The following is an 18905-nucleotide window of genomic DNA, read 5'->3' as shown; positions in this document are numbered from 1 at the left end:
ACCCTACATCAACCTAAAGATAAAGCCTCGATTCAAGAAGCAAGGTCGCAAGTCTTAACATCGCATGAGAGTCTTCAAATCCGGCGACAAGGACATCAAGTTCGAAACCTACAACGGACGGAGATACATCTCCAAAGCATTGTCCTTCATCAAACAATTTGAAGTTGCCTTTACCAATGGGCCCTTCACAGAAAAATCCAAATTACGCCATGTGGGGATGCACCTCAAGGAAACGGCAAGTAATTGGTGGTTAGCCAAGATTCTGGAAGGTTCTCAGGCCAGAACTTGGGAGAGCTTCAAATCTGAATTTTATGAACAATTTCTTCCACCTGACTTCGATCAGGACATACGGAAGGAATAGGACTGGCTTGCCCAGAAGGAACATGAAAGAGTAACGACTTATGTGGACAAGTATTGGTCGGTTCTTCTGAAGGTCACCCCCTTCATGAAGATTGCCGATGAGGAAAAGAAAAGAAAGTTCGAAGCGGGTCTCCAACCGCAGCTTCGAAAGAGTATGAAGGTGTATCCGCATGATACTCTTCAAAGGATGCTGGAGTCAACAATCATTGCTGAGGATTTGCACTCAACTGGGACGCCCAGAAAGATGGAGCATAGCACTTACCGTGCAAGACAAAGAGGGGTCTACGATGACCAAGGGGGCCAAGGAAGAAAACGTCCTCCATCTAGAGACGATGATCATTCTAAGAAGCCAGAGGGCACTGGCAAGCGAACTAAGTATCTTTCTCCTACTCAACTTTAAACTTTCAGAGAGGAAGGAAGATGCTTCTACTGTGGCGAGAAAGGACATATGAAACCGGATTGCCCGCTAAAGCAGCAACGACAAGAGCAAGCCTCTATGAGGCAAGAGAAAGCAAGGAAGGAACCCGCACCACCAAGCTTGAACTCAATTCCAGATGTTCAAGGAAACACAGAAACGGAGAAAGGGAAGCGTCAACTTCTGAAGGGCTGGGGGTCTTTGAACAACCAGCGAGTATTGATTCTTTATGATCCAGGATCCACGGATAACTTCATCTCCCTGGATATTGCAGAACGTTTGTGCCTTACACCGGCTCAGCTTGGCACACCGGTTACATCCGGATCGGCATTTGAGGGGTTGACAACCAATGCAACTCCCGTGTAAGGACAGCTCAATCTTCGGATTGGCGAGTCCAAGGACCGCGAATCATTTTTGATGGCACCCATCGAGGGATGTGATATCATCTTGGGTATGCCATGGCACTTTCACATGACACCTATTCTCGATTATGTGGGAAAGACCCTCACTTTTTCTTACGAGGGTAAGAAAATAAAGATTCAAGTTGATGCAGGAGATTGGCAGTTCCCAATTGTAAGCCATATCTTCATTAAGAAAGAAATGAAGAAGTGTGTTTCTGCTTACTTGATTTTTGCACAGGATAAAACTAGTAGGGACTCTCTCTCTAGTCTGGAAATTAAGCGTCTTCAATTTATTGAAAAGTACAAGGATTGTTTCACGGAAACACTTTCTGATGAACTCCCTTCGGTACGCCCGGAAGACCACCGCATAGATCTCATACCGGGTAGCTCGCCTCCCAATCAACCCCCTCATCGGGTGAGTCTTGCTCAGCAAGAGGAAATTTTGAAGCAAGTCAACGAGCTTCTAGAGAAAGGGTTAGTATGGCCCAGTGCTTCACCGTACTGCTCCCCAGTTCTACTGGTGCAGAAGAAAGATGGCATGTTTCGAATGTGCATAGACTATAGGTCTTTAAACAAGATCATGATCAAGAATCGCTTTCCGATCCCTCGGATTGATGATATACTTGATAAGTTGCAGGGTACAAGTGTCTTTAGTCGCATAGACTTAAAGAGGGGGTATCATCAGATACGGATCGCCCCTGAGGATGTCCATAAGACTGCTTTCCGCACGACACCTTTGGACTATATGAATTTTTGGTAATGCCTTTCGGCTTGACCAATGCTCCTGCGACGTTCAATCGCATGATGGACCGCATTTTCAGCCCATATCGAGCTTTTACGAGAGTATTCTTTGACGACATACTCATCTTCTCTAAGTCAGAAGAGGAACATCGGAAGCACTCGGACTTAGTGTTTCAAGAATTGCGAAAGCATGAGTTGCATGTGAATGCAAAGAAGAGCGAGTTCTTTCTCTCTGAGATACACTATCTCGGCCATATAGTCTCTCACAATCAAGTGATTATGGATCCTGCCAAGATCCGAGTGGTAGAAGATTGGCCTATTCCCACTACGGTACATGATGTACGTAGCTTTTTGGGATTATGTTCATATTATCGAAGGTTCGTCCGAGGATTTGCTCATGTAGCAGGACCACTTCATGATTTGACAAAGAAGAAGATTCCTTTCAGATGGGGATCGAGACAACAATAGGCTTTTGATCGGCTCAAGTACTTGCTAAGCCATGGACCTATTTTGATAGTTCCTGACTTAAGGAAACCATTTGAGGTTCACTGCGATGCTTCAGGCGATTGCATCGGAGCAGTGTTAAACCAAGAAGGCCATGCAGTGGCATATGAAAGCAGACGGCTTAAGGATGCAGAGTTGCATGCATCAATCTACGAAAAGGAACTCTCGGCTGTGATTCACGCCTTATCCAACTGGAAGCACTATCTTCTAGGAGCGGATTTTGTGATCAAGACTGATCACCAGAGTTTGCGGTATTTTCTTACGCAAAGGAAACTATCTAAGAAGCAGATGAGGTGGGCAAACTTTTTGTCTATGTTTCACTTCCAGATCCTTCACACGGCTGGGAGTAAGAATGTAGTCGCGGACGCATTGTCTAGGCGGCCAAGGGTGAACGCTATCACTTCAGTGTATCACCAAGAATTAGAAGCACTACCGGATTTGTATCCAAATGATCCAGACTTCTCCACCATTTGGGGAAAGCTACATCGTGGAGAGAATGAGTTTCCCTATTCCATTCGGGACGGTTATCTCTACCACCATCATGCCATATGTGTGGCGGAACCATTAAGAAAGAAGATCATGGATGAAGCACACGCTTCACCTTATGCGGGTCATCGGGGTATTCTCCCTACAACCTTAGCAATGGAAAGATATTTCTTTTGGCCTAACCTTAAAGCAGACATTGATAAGTATGTCAGGGAATGCTTGGTTTGCCAAAAAGTGAAGTATGATCGGCATAAGACGCCTGGGTTGCTACAACCTTTGCGTATGCCTAATGAACCTTGGGAAAGTATTGCCATGGACTTTATCATGGACCTCCCTAGAACTCAGACTGGAAATGACGCGATCTGGACCATTATGGACAGGTTTAGCAAGCAAGTACACTTTATACCAATCAAGAAAACGATCAAAGCAGATTATATGGCTAGGGTTTTTCTAACACAGATCTTTAAGCATCATGGAATGCCTAATTCTATTGTGAGCGATCGAGATCCTCGCATGACAGAAAATTTTTGGCGTGCCTTGATGGATAATCTTGGTACAAAGCTGAATTTTTCATCTGCCTACCATCCTCAAGCGGACGGGCAAAGTGAGATAGCCAATTCCACAGTATTGGATATGTTAAAAGCTTATGTGTCAGACCGGCAATCTGACTGGGAGAAATATTTGCCTCTTGTCAAGTATGCGTATAACAATACCATACACTCATCGACGGGGAAAGCACCTTTTGAGATTCTTTATGGTAAGCCTTTGCTTCCACCCATCCTTTTAACTAAGGATAAGATCTTTGCAGCAGGTGAATTTGTTCGGGTTTTGGACACCGCCTACGGGCAAGTTAGGAGAGCTATCCTACGCTCTCAGGAAAAGCATAAGAAAGCTGCAGACAAGCACAGAAGAAATCTAGACTTAACAGTTGGACAGTTAGTCTTACTCAAGTTTGAGAAGGCAAGACTTAAGAAACAAGCGTCTCATAAGGGGAAAGTGGTAAAACTTTCTACCCGTTGTTATGGGCCGTTTAAGATTACTGAGCGAGTGAATGATGTCGCTTTCCGATTAGAGCTACCACCTAATTGGAAGATCCATAATGCTTTCCATGTCAGTTTACTCCGGCCGTATGTGGGACCGCCTCCAAGCCAGCCTAGCGCTGAGGAACCTCTTGAGGTTGAGGAAACAGAAGAAATACTCCAACCGGAGCAGATAGTAAGTCATCAGGAGCGGTCTCTCAAATCCGGAAAGATAACACGGAAGTATTTGGTTAAGTTTAAGAACTACTCGAATCTAGATGCTCAGTGGATGATGTAGGAGGAATTAGTAGCTTATCTCGAGATACTGGAGATATATGTCCAAGCACTACAATTTAGGTCAATTGTTTAGAAGCCAGAGGGATGTTGCTAATTGGACTATTTTCTTATTTTTAATGATTAATCTTTTTTATGATATTTTATTATGTGCACTAAGAACTGTTAAAAGATTGTAGCTACAAGAACCGTCATCAGGAACGGACAACTCTGATGTGTCATTTGATGGGTGACGGTAAACATCGTGAAGGAGTTTCCGTAAGTTCGGTGGAAAGGGCCGGGTCACGAGTGCCCCTGATGCGTCACATGATGGGTGATGGGTGCATCAGTAAGGGGGCATCCCGTAGGCTAAGGAGGAAATCCGAACTGAGTAAGAAAATACGCGTAAGAACGCAAGCACAAGAATAAAGATGGGTTCAATGAAGCTTTTTACGAAAAGCAGGAACAGTCGCGGGAAGGCAGATGCTTTCCCGCGAGGAGTCTGTGTCTGCATTGCATCTGTGTCGTGTCTTGCACCCGGGGACGCCTGGAATGTGTCCGTGTAGCATTGTTTTCACTAACTGAGTGAGTTTTTAAAGTTTGAACATGTTCACACTTTATTTTATAAAGTGGCCGGTCACTTAAAAGTGACCGGCCCCTTTATTAATAAAATAAAGCAAGCAAGGCTCTTATAAAAAAAGCCAGCGCTAAAACCAACGAGGGGGGGCTGAATTGCTCTCTCTCTCTCTCTCTCTCTCTCTCTCTCTCTCTCTCTCTCTCTCTCTCTCTCTCTCTCTCTCTCTCTCTCTCTCTAGAAAACGCGATTTTCTCTCTCCTCTCTCTAGGAGCGCCAAGCTCTGCTTTTGGACCCCTATTCCTGCCGGGTGTCAGACCCTATAAAAGGGTAGCCAGCGTTTCAGTTTGGAAGAGCCGGAAGCAGCAGAAAAGCACCAGCGCTAGGGTTTTGGAGCAAAGTCTGGCGACGGAAACTGCAAGTATTCGCGTGATGACCGAGTACGGAGGTCGATTCTCCGAGCAAGGAGCGACAGGTATAAGGTGTTGATACACATTGAGAATTGTTGCTCTGTGTGGTTTGTTTTGCAGGAATCTCCTGTCTTACGAGAAGGCCCTTCATGGGAAGTACGGCTTCACGCCTAAGTCCCTTACAGGAAAGTACGGCTTCACGCCTAAGTCCCTTACAGGAAAGCACGGCTTCGCGCCTAAGTCCCTTATGGGAAGGAACGGCCTTGTGCCCAAGCCCTTTACGGGAAAGCACGTGTAACCGGCCTGTTCAATCCAAAAAGGGCGGTAGACTTTACTTTAAACCTTGATTTAGCTTTCACCCATTATTAGTCGTCTATTTTACCTGTACTTTCAAGACACATCAAAGGGGAGAGGGATACAGGCTGCTAGATTGCACCTGTATGAGTAGACGGACACCAGATTGGCCCCTAACTTAGGCGCCCCTTTCGGTATTTCTTTATTATTCAAAAGAGGGAATAAACGCTGTGGTTCCTACAAGCTGCCCCGCACAAACTCGGCTGAATTTCCACTGTTCCAGCCCGATTTCGGCAGCATAACTGTACTAGAACCCTTCACGGTCAGTATTCCCACGCATTGACTGACTTTCCCGACGCATACGGGCACTTTGCAAAACCTGGCGAGAATCTGCAGCACGCTGAATTCTCTGTTTTCAGCCCTGAAAATGTGCCAGATCGCCTGTACAGCGGTCCCCTTGCGTCCCCGAACCTCCTGGGGGTATTAGGGTCCGTTTAGGGCCAAAACCCTAAACCTGCAAAAATACACAGCAGGCTGTAATTCACTGTTTCGGGCTCCGTTCCGCGTGCCGGTCGCATCCCTAGCAAGTCCTCGAGCTCCCGCACCTGTAGGGCTACTTGCCCTTTGAATCGGACGAGATTTTTGGCGTGAAACCTCTCCGAATTCACCTGTACCTGCGGGGGGATTAGCCGCTAGCTAATCCAGTACCTGTGCAAGAGGCTCTTGCCTCGGCAATCGCGCATGAACCCACACAACTGTACATTGGTCAAATGAAGAGCCCACTAGAGGGGCATAACATACTGCCAAAGGGGAGAGAGAGGGCAGTGCGTAGCGTGCAGGGCATCACTCCTGGCACCGCACTGTGCATAAGAGGGAAAGCAAGCACTCCATAGCTCTTAACCTGTGACAAAACTGAAAATGAGGCTCTCCCCTCTTCAAATTCAGCGCCACTTCTTGTTGCATGAGGCAAGTGCACCAGAAGGTGCCACTTGGCACTTTTACAAGCATTTTCCCGTTTCGGGGTTGCCGCCTAAAAATATCCCAACCGGTTGCCCAGTTGACTTCACGGCAGAGTAAGAAAATGTTCCCTTTGTCATTCCGGAGGTAATGACGCCAACACATTTTCAGGTCCCAAAATAGCAGTTCCCTAAATTTTAGGAGATGCTGCCATTGTATCTTTCTAGGTCATCCGACCCTCTTTGTACATTGCGGCCACATCCAAAACTGAAATGTAGCCTCTGTAGCAAAGGATTCCACTGTGGCTAGTCAATGACCCACTTGGCTAACCATAGTCCTTGTCCAACCTTAGTGCTCTCTTGCCCTCAGGCCTGGACTCCCTCTGGACAGTTCCACACTAGCTATGCAATGCAGGGCAGTTAGATTTCTCGAGGGGTTTCCAAAAAGTGAAAGTAAATAGATAATAAGAAAGAAATCAACAAAAAGGATAGATAGTAGTCACACGTTGGTGACAGCACGACCTTCGGGTCTAAGATTATAGAACATAGGGGTTTCCTCGGGTTCTCGTGCTTGTATAAGAATTCTCCCTGAATAAAAGAATACTCTTAACGGGGGGGGGGGACCAGCCCATCTTCTGGTCCCCAATACTGTGTCGATCTTCTCCCTTCTCTCATGTTTTCAAAGAATTATAATTTTTCAGATTTTCTAAGTGCTCGCGTATGCTCCCGTTTTGTGACACCATAGGTCTCGCACTGTCATGCGGTGCGTTTTTCCAACACCACTCCTCTGTAGAAAGCAACTTTTCCTTTCTTCCTCTCCGCCTGTTCTCTGGCATCAGCTCTTGCATGTGTGCTACTTGTGTTCAACGTCACCTTGAAACGCGTTCCGACAGGCCAGGACAGACGAAACGTTTCGGGCCTTGAAACGTTTTGCTCACCAAGTGAAACACAAGCCGTTTCACTAACAACAAATTACCATAGTTATAGTTTCAAAGTCGCTAAACGCACGTTTCGCTCTCACTTTTCACTGTGCTCTCATTTTGGACTGAAATGTTTCGTGGTGAAACGCCGCCTTTCAGGGTGAAACATTTCAGCCTTGAAACGTTTCGCGGTTACGTTGCTTCTGTTAGAGTGAGGTTATCATAAAAAATATTCCAGTTTGCTTGAGTGTTGGTCTCTTCTTCAGGAATTCCTTCCTAGCTGCCAGCGTAGGGAAATTTATAATTAGTGCTCTTTCCTTGGGACTTCCTTTCTCATCAATTTCCTTCTTGCAAACTCTCCAAGCGCTTATGTGCATGGGTTCAGAGATACCCATGCACTTCAAGAGCTCTTGCACTCCTTCGTCTACTTTTCCAGTGTCTTTGAGACATGTAACACGCACATGAAGGGCTTTAATCTTCCTCTTTTGCTCCTCCTTGATAGTGGATGTTGGTGTGGCTTCTTGTATCTTATCTTTTTTTTTTTCTTCGTCCTTGATCCACTTTTCACCTTTATCAACCTTATTTTGTGTTTTGAATAGGTGCTCCGCTCATGAAGAGGTTGTTCGTGCCTTTTCTCCTACTCTTCCCGTAGAGTTTTCACATGCTCCTTAATGCTTTCGAGCTTCCTTATCATTGATGGTTGATTTTCTCCCTCCATTGCGGAGGTATTTTAAGCTGCGAGTTCTCCCTTAAGTGCTTCGATCAATGCATCCTTTTCATTCATGCGTTCTTCCATTTTTGATTTCCAGGATTCGAAAGCAGCAAGTCCATCCTCTGATCTTTTTTGCATCACACATTCCATTACATTCACTTTTGCCCTCGCTATAGTCTGCATTCGACCTTCAGTGATGTGTTTACATCTCGTCATGCTTACCAAGCATCTCTTTGTCCAACTCTTTCCTCATATCTGCATACATAGCTTTTTTGTAAGTCTCCGCATTTGCATATATCTCTTTTTCAATGTCACCCCTCAGAAGGCCTAGCTCCGCCTTAATCATCACCTGTACCTTCTTATACATTAAGTCATCTTTAACTCTAGAAAGTTTCTCTGCTCTCACAGAACCTGGCGACAGTGTGCTCTATTGAATCCTCTGCCTAAATGTCTCTTTTGATTTAGGCCGGGTTTCTTAAATATGGTCATCTTCAAGGTCAACTGATTGGTCCATCTTGAGGCACCTTGTGTGAGGCTTTTCCTGTTGCTATCCATTGTCAATCGGAACCTGAAGTTGTCGAAAGCCTCACCAACTCGAAAACCCTAAACCTTTGATGTTGGTGTGAGCTTATATAGGCGTGTTGCTTAACTTGACGGTTGCATCTCCCTCTTGGTAGATGAAGTATTCAATTGCATTCGATTTAAGCTTGACACTCCTTGCATCTCCCTCTTGGCAAATGAAGTCTTCAATTGCATTCAATTTAAGTTGGACACTCCTTGCGATTAACTCAGAAGCTCGACATGGTAGGAAAGCAAGATTGGTCATGAGAGACCTTCATGCACGAACCAATTTTAGATTTGAGTGATACTTCGATTTGAGAGACTCAAGACAACATCACTACCGATGATTGCGGAAAGCAAGATTAGTCATGAGAGACCTTTCATGCACGAACCAATTTTCGATTTGAGAGACTCAAGACAGAATCACTACCGATGATTGTGTAAAACCACACACACACACACACACACACATAGAGAGAGAGAGAGAGAGAGAGAGAGAGAGAGAGAGAGAGAGAGAGAGAGAGAGAGAGAGAGAGAGAATCCATACGACATAGAGTGCCTCAAACAATGGTGCCCCTTTCGGTATTTCTTTATATTGCTATGACAGTACAACTCTAAGAACTCTTCTCTACTTCACCTCTCAAAAGAATGCCAGAGAGAGAAGCGAGCCTTGTTATTTTAAGGTCCTTGGCCTCACCTAAGAGCAAAAGATGAAAAGCATCCAGTCTAAAAGCATCTTGTTCAAAAGCTAGTGCCTAGAGCGTTGTCCGTACAATGATGCCACGTCATCAACGTGCAACGATGATTGCGGAATTCCGTACAACATGCCACATCAACAGTTTTACGTAAACTAGCTTTGTCTGTGTGTGTGTGTGTGTGTGTATCGGGGCATGCTTTATTTTGAAGGTTAGGCCCCCTGGCCGTTTCCTGTAAGTTAGGTTATGTTAGGGTTTTTAAATCTTCACCCCTTTTGTATCTTTAGGCCATTTGGTAGGAATCTGTAAGTTGATAAGGAGTTCTTCTTCTTCTGCTCCTTCTATTAGGTTTAGATCCAGGGTCAAAAAATATGAAAGCATCATGTTCTCTTACTTTTCCCCAAGCATGAGAGAGTGGTGCTCCTTTTTTAGAGCTTCCACCATGGTGGCTCTAGGTGGGGCATTATGTTCATTTCTCTTAGGACATGCCCGAGCAACATGACCTTGCTCTCCACACTTGAAACACTTGTTGTCCTTACGATAACGCTCAACCTCTTCATGAGAAAGTTTATTTTTATCTTTGTAGCCCTTTTCTTTCGCCTTTCCTTTGTTGTTGTTGTTAGCTTTGAAAGAATTCTGTATTGCATTGTTCTTCCCCTTTGGCTCAGTTGATTCTTTGGCTTCCGTTGGCTTTGAGCTCTTCTTGGTCCCTTATTGGAAATGAATCCTCGAAGCGACCATAGTATGATGTATGACCTCTGTAATAGTTTTAGGTCTGTGTGAGTTGACGTACTCACTCATCTCCTCAGATAGGCCAACACAAAATTGTTGCTTTTATTCCATAAAGTCCATCTTTTTGTAGACAGCGGCTTTGAGATGTAACTTTCAAAACTCATCCACATACTTTTGGACAGACTCATATGTGGCCATCTTCAAGCTTCGCCATTTCGTGAGGACTTTGTCTTTAGCATCAATTGCTTTGTAATAGAAATCCTTAAAGCTTTCCAAATCTTTGGAGCTTCACCTTGACTACGTAGGCTTGCCCACCATTGATGGGCCAACTTTTGGAAATGCATAGAAACATTTCCGAGTTTTGAAGATTCCAAGCAATCTTCATCTCCAAAAGCCACGTCAAATTGTTGGATAAAGGCCAATACTTTGTCAGTTGCTCCGAAGGTTTCATTATAGGAAAGAAAGCTGATGTTCTTTCCTCCCTCTTTGAATTTCTTCAACTTACGTGCTCTCTTCCATGGAGCATAGCTCCTCCGTTTACCCCTTCTCTTCTGTCTCTCTTGGGTGGCAAGTCGTTGTCCTTTGTGCCAAAAGATGGTATTGATGATGAAGAGGAAGAGGAGGAAGAAGGCGAAGATGGTGACCGCTTTCTTCGCGATCTCTTTTCTCCCTTCTTTGGATTGGCATGTAAGGGAGTACTTGAAGACTCTTCTTTTTGTGAGGAGTAGGTGACTGCTGTGCCCGCCGTCTTCTTGGGATAGCATCACTGTCAAAATTCAGATGTAGGTGGAGTGTCACTTTCATACCTCTCTCTTGGAAGTTCAGGGCGCACTTCTTTTTCTCGAATAGTTTGCCTTGAAGGTCCTTCTGGTATCTCCTCTTCATTACCCAAAGAGATTCCTCCATGGGAGTCTCACTAGGAGGCCTCACACGAATTCTCTCTTCTTGGGTACTTAGGGGAACTTGGGCTTGAAGAGCTTGAATTTGGCTTTGAACCTCTGCTAGGGTTCCCCATTGCTTCTTGTAACTTGTCAACAAGGTAGTTGACAACTCTTCAACCATCATCAACAACTATACCATGAGCCAAATCTAAAGTTGTCAGTATTAATTACATTCTCTTGATTATGTTGGGCCATGATTAAACTAACTTATATGTGTATGCTACGTCTTTCCTTGGCACTTCTAAAACTTTGTCTACCACTCCCATCCCTTGAAAATTAACACTCGAGTAACTACACCTGTGGTTTAATTGCACATAGTAGTAGGGTGGGTTTAAGAGTGAGAGGTTGACACCAATTCCTACCGGTCCTCCGGTGACTAATGGTTCAATAATGGTTAAGTCATAAGCAAGTCCCAAAAGACTCCATTATTAAGACTATAGTTTTCGATGGTCTCCCGTACCTTGTAAACATGCATACCAACCAAGTTAATATATCCCAGTTCCACTTACCCTTCTGCAATGAACAACTCCAATCTTTCATAGATTACTCAAGGACCTCTTTTCTTAGGCTAAAAAAGAGAAACCTCAGCTCTAATACCAACGTCAGAGAATCTAGTACTTACTTTTAGATTCAACGGAAATTAACAATAAAAGGAGAGAGTTTTCCTTAAGAGAAAGATCGCAAGGAGAATATAGGTTGTGTTGGATTGATTTTTTTTTTCCCCACAAATAAACATTCAAAGCACTATAATCATGCACATAATTCAAAGAGAATATCTAATTAAAATTGATAACTTGATGATGATCGGATTTGCTTGCAACCGCCCTCTTGGAAAAGGACTTGTATAATAATCCTCTCAAAAGAGAGCTTTGTTACAATACATGTTTGTGCTCTTGCGGAGCTTTTCTTCAAGATTCCATGGTATAATCCTCTTTCCAAACCCTAAACACCTCGACGGGAAGAAAGGAACTACGGAAAAAGAGAAAGATGAAGGTGGAAAGAAGTATTTTTCAAGCAAGAGAATAGATCCTTCGTATACGCTTGCTCATTGGCAAGCGCTTAACATAGCTTAGTATTAGAGACGGAGAAGAAGAAACTTTCATCGGCTTGGATTTGCATCCATAGCCAAGAGCTTGAGCATAGAGTCAGTCTCTAGAGGGAGGGGGAGAGAGTGAGAGAGAGAGAGAGAGCTTGCTTTGCCAATCTTGGGCACTTGAGAGAGTATGTGAGAGAAGCAAGAGTCTAAAAAATGCAACGAGCCCTCTCTTATATAGCTATGCAAGAGTGCAATCACCCTCTATGCAAAACCTTAGCATAATCCCAAAATCTGCTAATTGAAGCTTGCTAAATTTAGACATTTTGTGGCAAGTTTAGAATTTCGCCCTAAGGCTTTCCAGACTCATACGTAGAGTCTAAAGAGTTATCTAATGATTTGAGCTTAGCACAATCACTTTCTATTTTTAGACTTCTATAATTGCTCTAGGTCACTTTCTTTGTCCTGTACCTTTGATCAAGGTTGCTTATGATACATTTATCTGCCTTTGATTGTAATAATTAGGTAGCAATTACCCTTGCGCTTTATGGACTTTTTTCTCTTAGTGCCAAGCCTTCATCGGGTTGGTCCATTAGCACTTAATCAATTTCACTCGTTCTCTTTTTATTTTCTTTGGACTTAAGTGGCCACTTTGAGTTGGAAAATACTTTTAGAAGGGTAGAAATTAATATATATGACAATAAGAGGACTGGCACCACGTGCCAACTGAAAGAACACACTTTAACAGACGTTTAGCATTTCAAGCCACATAATTGAAAGAGAGAGAATCCACTTGAGACACGGAGTGACATAGTTCCACTCCCACAGTGCAATGGCCCTTTGGATATTTCTTTATTTTGCTTTGACAAAGTACAACTCTGAGAACTCTGCTCTGCTTCACCTCCTAGTAGAATGCCAGAGAGGGAACCCGATCTAGCTATTTTAAGGCCCTTGGTCTCACCTTCAAGCAATACATGAAAAGCATCAAGTCTAAAAGCATATGGTCCAAAAGCCAGCGTCCAAAGGTCTGTTCGTACAACGTTGCCACGTCATTAGTCTGCATGCAAATTCATCTGACTGCCGAGTCTTTGCTCTAAAGAAATCAGTGATTTCCCTATGTGAATGTCTCCCGCAGTCAAATCTCCTTAGAAGACTCTCCTTGTGTCTGCGCATGGCTTGGTGGTTAGCTTGTATTAGAGAGCGTCTTGTGTTCAAAACTTCAAACCATTTTAGAGAGAGAGAGAGAGAGAGAGAGAGAGAGAGAGAGAGAGAGAGAGAGGGGGTTAAAAAAGGTTAATACTTTTCCCTCATGCAACTCACAGGCCTCTACTTCATCAATCTTGTGTTTCACAAGCTGTTGAGCCATCAGGCTGCTGTTCTGCTGAGAATACCTTCTAATTATGATTGTGTTTGACAGAAAGAAAAGGAAGAGGCTTTAAAACTGCTCCGAAGAAGCTTAACATTCAAAGCATCCCCTATGCCAAGCTTCTATCAAGAGGGTCCTCCTACAGCTGAGGTGAAGAAGGTAAAGAATTGCCATTATATTCACAAAATCTTACACAGTGCCTTGCAATTGCTAGTTTTGAACATATTTGAGACATATCCCCTAAAAAGGGCGCACTAACATGCAAGTTATCCTTTTTACAGATTCCCACGACACAAGCAATATCACCGAAATTCACCTCACGAAGCCGACGTTCAGGGCCAGAATCAATTTCGAATGGGTTATGCAGATCGTTGAATGGAAATGTAGAGATTAGCCCAAACAATGGAATTCAACAACCAATGAAGGCAACTACCTTAACGAATATACAGAAAAGCAAAGACTGCATCACGAAACTTGAGCATTTACTACATAGTAGTCCGAGTGAGCCGATCTCAAGTTTGGGTCATTCCCCCACCTCTGAGAACATCATGCCTCACATTAATTATACGATGGATGAAACAGCCCAAAAGAAAGAGGAGGTAACAGTTTGTGAGATGAATGATATGGACAAAAATTCAAAGGGCAAGGAGAGCTTTAAGACAAAGGCGCATACCAATGCAGCTATCAAAGTACCAGGTGAAAGACATGAGAGAATCCAAGCCAAATGTGGTAGGAATGTACTTCGAAATTGTGCGAACAAGACGATGACTTCACCTTCTTCATTGTCAAATAGAATGAGGCCTAAGCTTCAGTCTCTGCCACATGATGACACCAAGGAAGATGTGTCTCCGAAGATAATAAACAAGAAAGAGCGCTTGAAGGCGTTAACACCGTACTTTCGAAAGCGAGAAAGTCTTGGGAAAGTAAAGCAGCAGTCGAGTGTTGTTTTCAGTCAAGATGGCGCGATCCAAGGTGCTGCAGAAATCATAGTGGGTATGTGAGTTTGAAAGCTGCAAGTGGTTCAATCTGCATCTCTTGCCTGCTGCATTTGGCATATAACCATGCCAAGTGCTTTTGAATGAAGCACTCTAGGTCCGCACGTACATAATAGGGATTACCTCCACTACATATACCATCAACCCTTGTGAACTGATTATGTCATTCCCTTCCCTAGGATAATCAATTTGAACTGTACTGCTTTTACTTAGCGATAAGCTTAAGCCAGAAGAAGCCGTAACAAGCTTTCCTAGGCATTATAACTGTACAAGGGGACTTTGGCAAGAAGTTTACTTGCATTTGAGTGGCACTAAGTCTCCTTGAATATGGAGATCTTTTGTCTTGATACCATCTCTGCAAAATCAAATTAGCTGCATGAACAGAAAGAGTGCTTCTTTTGAGATATCACTCTATAAATGCTTGTACTGATATCTAAATGTCTACATTTGAGTATTGGTAAATTGGTAAAGTAACAGGTACCTTATCTGGTTTTTCGCATCAGGCATATTAGCAAGATTGATGTCTGCGATCATTCTAGATACATGATGGGTATCTTTGAGGTTGACATGCATCACAACATTATGCTGAAAAGACAATGGTATGGATGAGAAATTCCGAGCTGCTAACAACCTCGTTTGGTTGACATTAATCATGAAACCTCAAACCATGCTTGAACCTTCACAAGAAGTTTTAGACAAATTGTCACTAATTCTCACATTGTGTCAACATCATGAGCTTCTCTGAGGGAGGCGCTTCATACCTAGCTAGGTACAATTGGGGGCAAGGGACCGCCGGCCTGGTGGGGGGGCCGGTGGTCCCTTACCCCCAATCGTACCTAGCTAGGTATGTGGTGCCTCTCGAGCAGAAGCTCATGATGTTGTGCTTTTCATGATGATGTTATGCATTGTATGTAAAGCATTGAAAAAGACTACATTTTTTAACATGAGAATTTCTAAATCTTCTTGTGCTTGAGACCCTAATCTGTTGACCTTTCCGTCAAGGTGACGGGAGGGGCGACACCGAAATCTATCTCAACCCACACAATCGCATGGGGACCGGCGGACTGGCGGAGGCTGGGAGCCATTCGGGAGCGTGCACTACAAGGGAATGGTCACCAATCATCACTCCAATTTCCTGGCAGTCAAGTGTCGGGGGAGGGTGGCGAGCTGTTATGGCACCCGTTGCCTAAATCCGTTGAGGCTTAGCATGCTCAGGTGGCCATGACAATGACAATGATAGGTGAGAAATTTGCATGCTGAGGTGCCAACTATCTTGCGTGTTGAGTTGGCCTATTCATATGCTGATTCATGCTACTGGTAGGCAGGCATCCAATTGTTACATGCATATTTTTCTAGATTTGAAATGAGCTCCTAATAAATGGCTCAGAGTGCTTTCCACTTGACCCTCAACCTTGACAATTAGTAAAGGTCTCCTTCTGGTGTTTACAAATTAGATTAATGTCTCCAAGGGATACATGCAAGGGCATAAAGCAAGGATATCAATTTAGTAACAACACATTGATTTTGTGCCTTGACATGATACAATCCATTGCAATGGTTGAACAATGTTCAAGTAATGATTTTTGGCATGTCAATGGCAATGACCTCATCTCCCTTTTGACAACTTGTCAAAGTTGCACTTATTATCTACTTGGTAGATTTGCCCTAATTATTTTTGGTCAAAGAATGCACCCCATAGCTCAACAATGCTATCTTAATATCCCTTTTATGTGTAAAATTTTAGTTATGAACAGATCAAGAAGAGGATTAGCTACAAGAAAATCATAGATTCGTTGCGAAAAACTTACAATGTCGTGTAGAGTTCACTTGCTAAGACAATGGAACAGATGGCACTCCAAATGACCATTTGGGAGGGGCTATGAGCATGAGAAGATTGTAGGAGAATACATAGAATTCAGAGATTGTACATGCACTTATTATCCAAAGACTTCATTGAGGTTTTTTAAAACAAAAATTGGCTTTTATACATTAGCCAAAAGTTTCAAAACATAAAACAAACTCAAATTTGGATAGGTAGAGACTTGAGATAACATAGGGGTAATTACAAAATGGAAACTCTTTACGTCAATTATCGACTTTACATTCTTGTAAAATAATCAAAATAAAATTTTTGGACATGATTGATTTTTTATATAAAAAATCAAAAAAATTATAAAATTAGGCTCCCTTCTATATTGGGTCGTTCACAACGCAGTATCATATAGCTAGGTAATGCTTCAGCTTGTGGGATGTGGTGTTTTTTGAAGTCTTTGAGAGCTTTATAATACTTAATCATGAGCCTCTTGTCACTTTGGCATCTTGAATGCGGGTTTTTATGGTTGAGGTTTGTTTTCATTTTGTAGGGGAGACTTTGTCCAATTTTCCTTAGATCCTCACCATGAATTGTATGTATCTACAATCTTGTTCTATGATGGTATAGTGGTTGATTTACTCCCACTTTGACAATGATCGAGTATTTACTCACTCTCACTTTGATAGATTTTGTCAGCTTGGACAGATATAGACTTTGGTACACCCATCTCTGTGTGGTAGGAAGCTCTTGGTAGCTTCTTCTTGCATGCTCTCTTGGGATTCTTCTTGGATAGGAGAGGGGTTTTGTGACCTACGGAACTGGCACAACCATGGAGATGTCCTCATCTTCATATTTACTGGTATCTTTGGTTTTAGCTTTACACATTGTTGTTTCCCTTTCTTCTTGGTTGTAAATGAAGTCGAATGGGTTCCACTTTACATTGGGTTTTTGGTTCGAATCTTGCAAGGGCTCGCTTGCCAAAATTCCTCGAAGTCGTCTTGTTGTCCCCTTTCTCTTTCAAAAGTCTCTCTCTCTCTCTCTCTCTCTCTCTCTCTCTCTCTCTCTCTCTCTCTCTCTCTCTCTCTCTCTCTCTCTCTCTGCGGCTCTTTGAAATGGTTCTTTAGTAATTACAAGTGGCGATACCTTAAGCCTCTTTAAACTTCTTTCCTCCTTTTTCTTTTGTCTACTTTTGGCCGCCGTTTTCTTTCTTTTTCGATGTCTAATGGCTCAGGCGGAGTTCCAACAGAAGACTGGTCTTCAAATTCTCGTTCTTCTATGGGATCCTCGTCGCTTTTCTCATCCTCATCTTCAGATGGTTGCACTAGCTTCCTTTTTTATCTTCTAGTGATAAGTGTTGCAGCTTTTTGTTCTTCCTCTTGTTGCTCTGTATTCTTTACTCCTGTTATTAGCCAAGCATTCTGATTCGAAGTAGGGGTTAAGTTATTAGTCGCACTGTTGGGGATCCTAAGTACGTGATGGCGCTAGTCTTTTTTGTGCTCTTCAAAGTGTTAAGCACATTCAATGCATTGGCATTGGTAGCTTTGAAGACAAAGCTGAGGTGAAGGCGGAAGACACTGCATGATTTGGACACGTGTGTTTGGGTGGTCTGTTTGTCGAGAAGTGGGAATGTTGGTGGAAGAGGTGGGTGGGGCCTTTTGTTGGCTTATGGATCATATCTTAAAAGGTTACAACAATAGTTTCTAGTGAAGATTGTAGGAGCAATGTTTCTAATGAAGGTTCTATCTTGAAAGGTTGTAGCAGCAATGTTTTTAATGAAGATTTTTTTCTGCTTCTTCAATTTAGATCTCATAGAGTCCCCTTCGGTTGGTAGCTTTAAAGCCTCAACTACTATGTCTTTAGTGATGTTGACCTCTGTGGCTTGGCCAGTGGAATCTATAAGTCTCGTCGCGCCATCCTTTTAGATAGAGCTATACAGCTCATAAGCTCTTTGTAGATCAACTACACAGGGCTTCATTTGATAGAAAGGTAATAGCACGAGCTTGCAGTATGATTTAGAGACTTCTAAAGCCTAAGCCACATCATATGTTTCTTTCAAAAGTGTATGTAGCTCCAGTGCGTGGCTATCTGCACTTCTGAACATGCCATGGAAGATGGACACATTGTGCCTTTCTAATTGCGCCTCTCTAGCATAAGCCTTCTTGGGCATTCGTATGGATTCTGCTTTTAGCTCGTATATTGATAGTTACTGCAGCTTTTTCTTCAAGCTAGTTTCAAGTCAGAAAAATACAACTAAAATCTATAAAAAAAAAATACAATCACCAAAAATCAAATCTTATAAAAATTTTACATTTGGGATACACTTTGGCATCAAAAATGAACTTAGGCTGTGCTTAGGGATTGTAGGCATTGAAAGTAAGTATCATTTGACTCTTGAGGAAATTTGGATGCATAAATGTCACGTTAGGGTTTTTCTTAGTTTGAAAGGCTTTTCAAAATGACTATTTGTTGGTGCAAATTCATAGGATATCCAATTTCTTGCAAAATTGATGTGTAGGCTTGTGATAACATGCTAAAACTATTGGTGCAAGATTTGGTGAAAATGGCATCAATTTGACATGAGAGGTAATAAGCACGCTTATTATCTATGATAGTTTTTTGTAACTTTTGTTTCGTTTTTACTTCATAAAGTAATTGACCATCATGTATTAGTGTTTTGAATTTGTTTTTGCAAATATTTTGGTTT

General features: G+C 42.8%; 1 protein-coding gene across 5 annotated transcripts in view; it reads left to right on the top strand.

The window, feature by feature from the left end:
• The window catches only part of LOC147426059 (uncharacterized), a 55838-nt gene extending 39914 nt beyond the window's left edge, over positions 1 to 15924 (top strand). For 2 of the 5 annotated variants that reach the window (XM_086498685.1, XM_086498684.1), the window contains 3 exons: positions 13445 to 13552; positions 13675 to 14386; positions 15391 to 15915. In XM_086498685.1, coding sequence (XP_086354811.1) covers positions 13445 to 13552; positions 13675 to 14386; positions 15391 to 15578 — 1008 coding nt within the window. In that variant the 3' untranslated portion in view covers positions 15579 to 15915. Of the gene's footprint in view, positions 1 to 13444; positions 13553 to 13674; positions 14851 to 15390 lie in introns of those variants that run through there. The other 3 variants (XM_086498687.1, XM_086498686.1, XM_086498688.1) reach the window with 3 other exon arrangements.
• The last annotated feature ends 2981 nt before the right edge of the window (positions 15925 to 18905 follow it).

Source organism: Adiantum capillus-veneris, chromosome 24, assembly GCF_014529385.1.
Source record: "Adiantum capillus-veneris isolate H3 chromosome 24, ASM1452938v2, whole genome shotgun sequence".
In the NCBI taxonomy this organism is placed as follows: Eukaryota; Viridiplantae; Streptophyta; class Polypodiopsida; order Polypodiales; family Pteridaceae; genus Adiantum; species Adiantum capillus-veneris.
Note: the sequence above shows the minus strand (reverse complement) of the source record. Positions and strands in the feature narration are given on the sequence as shown.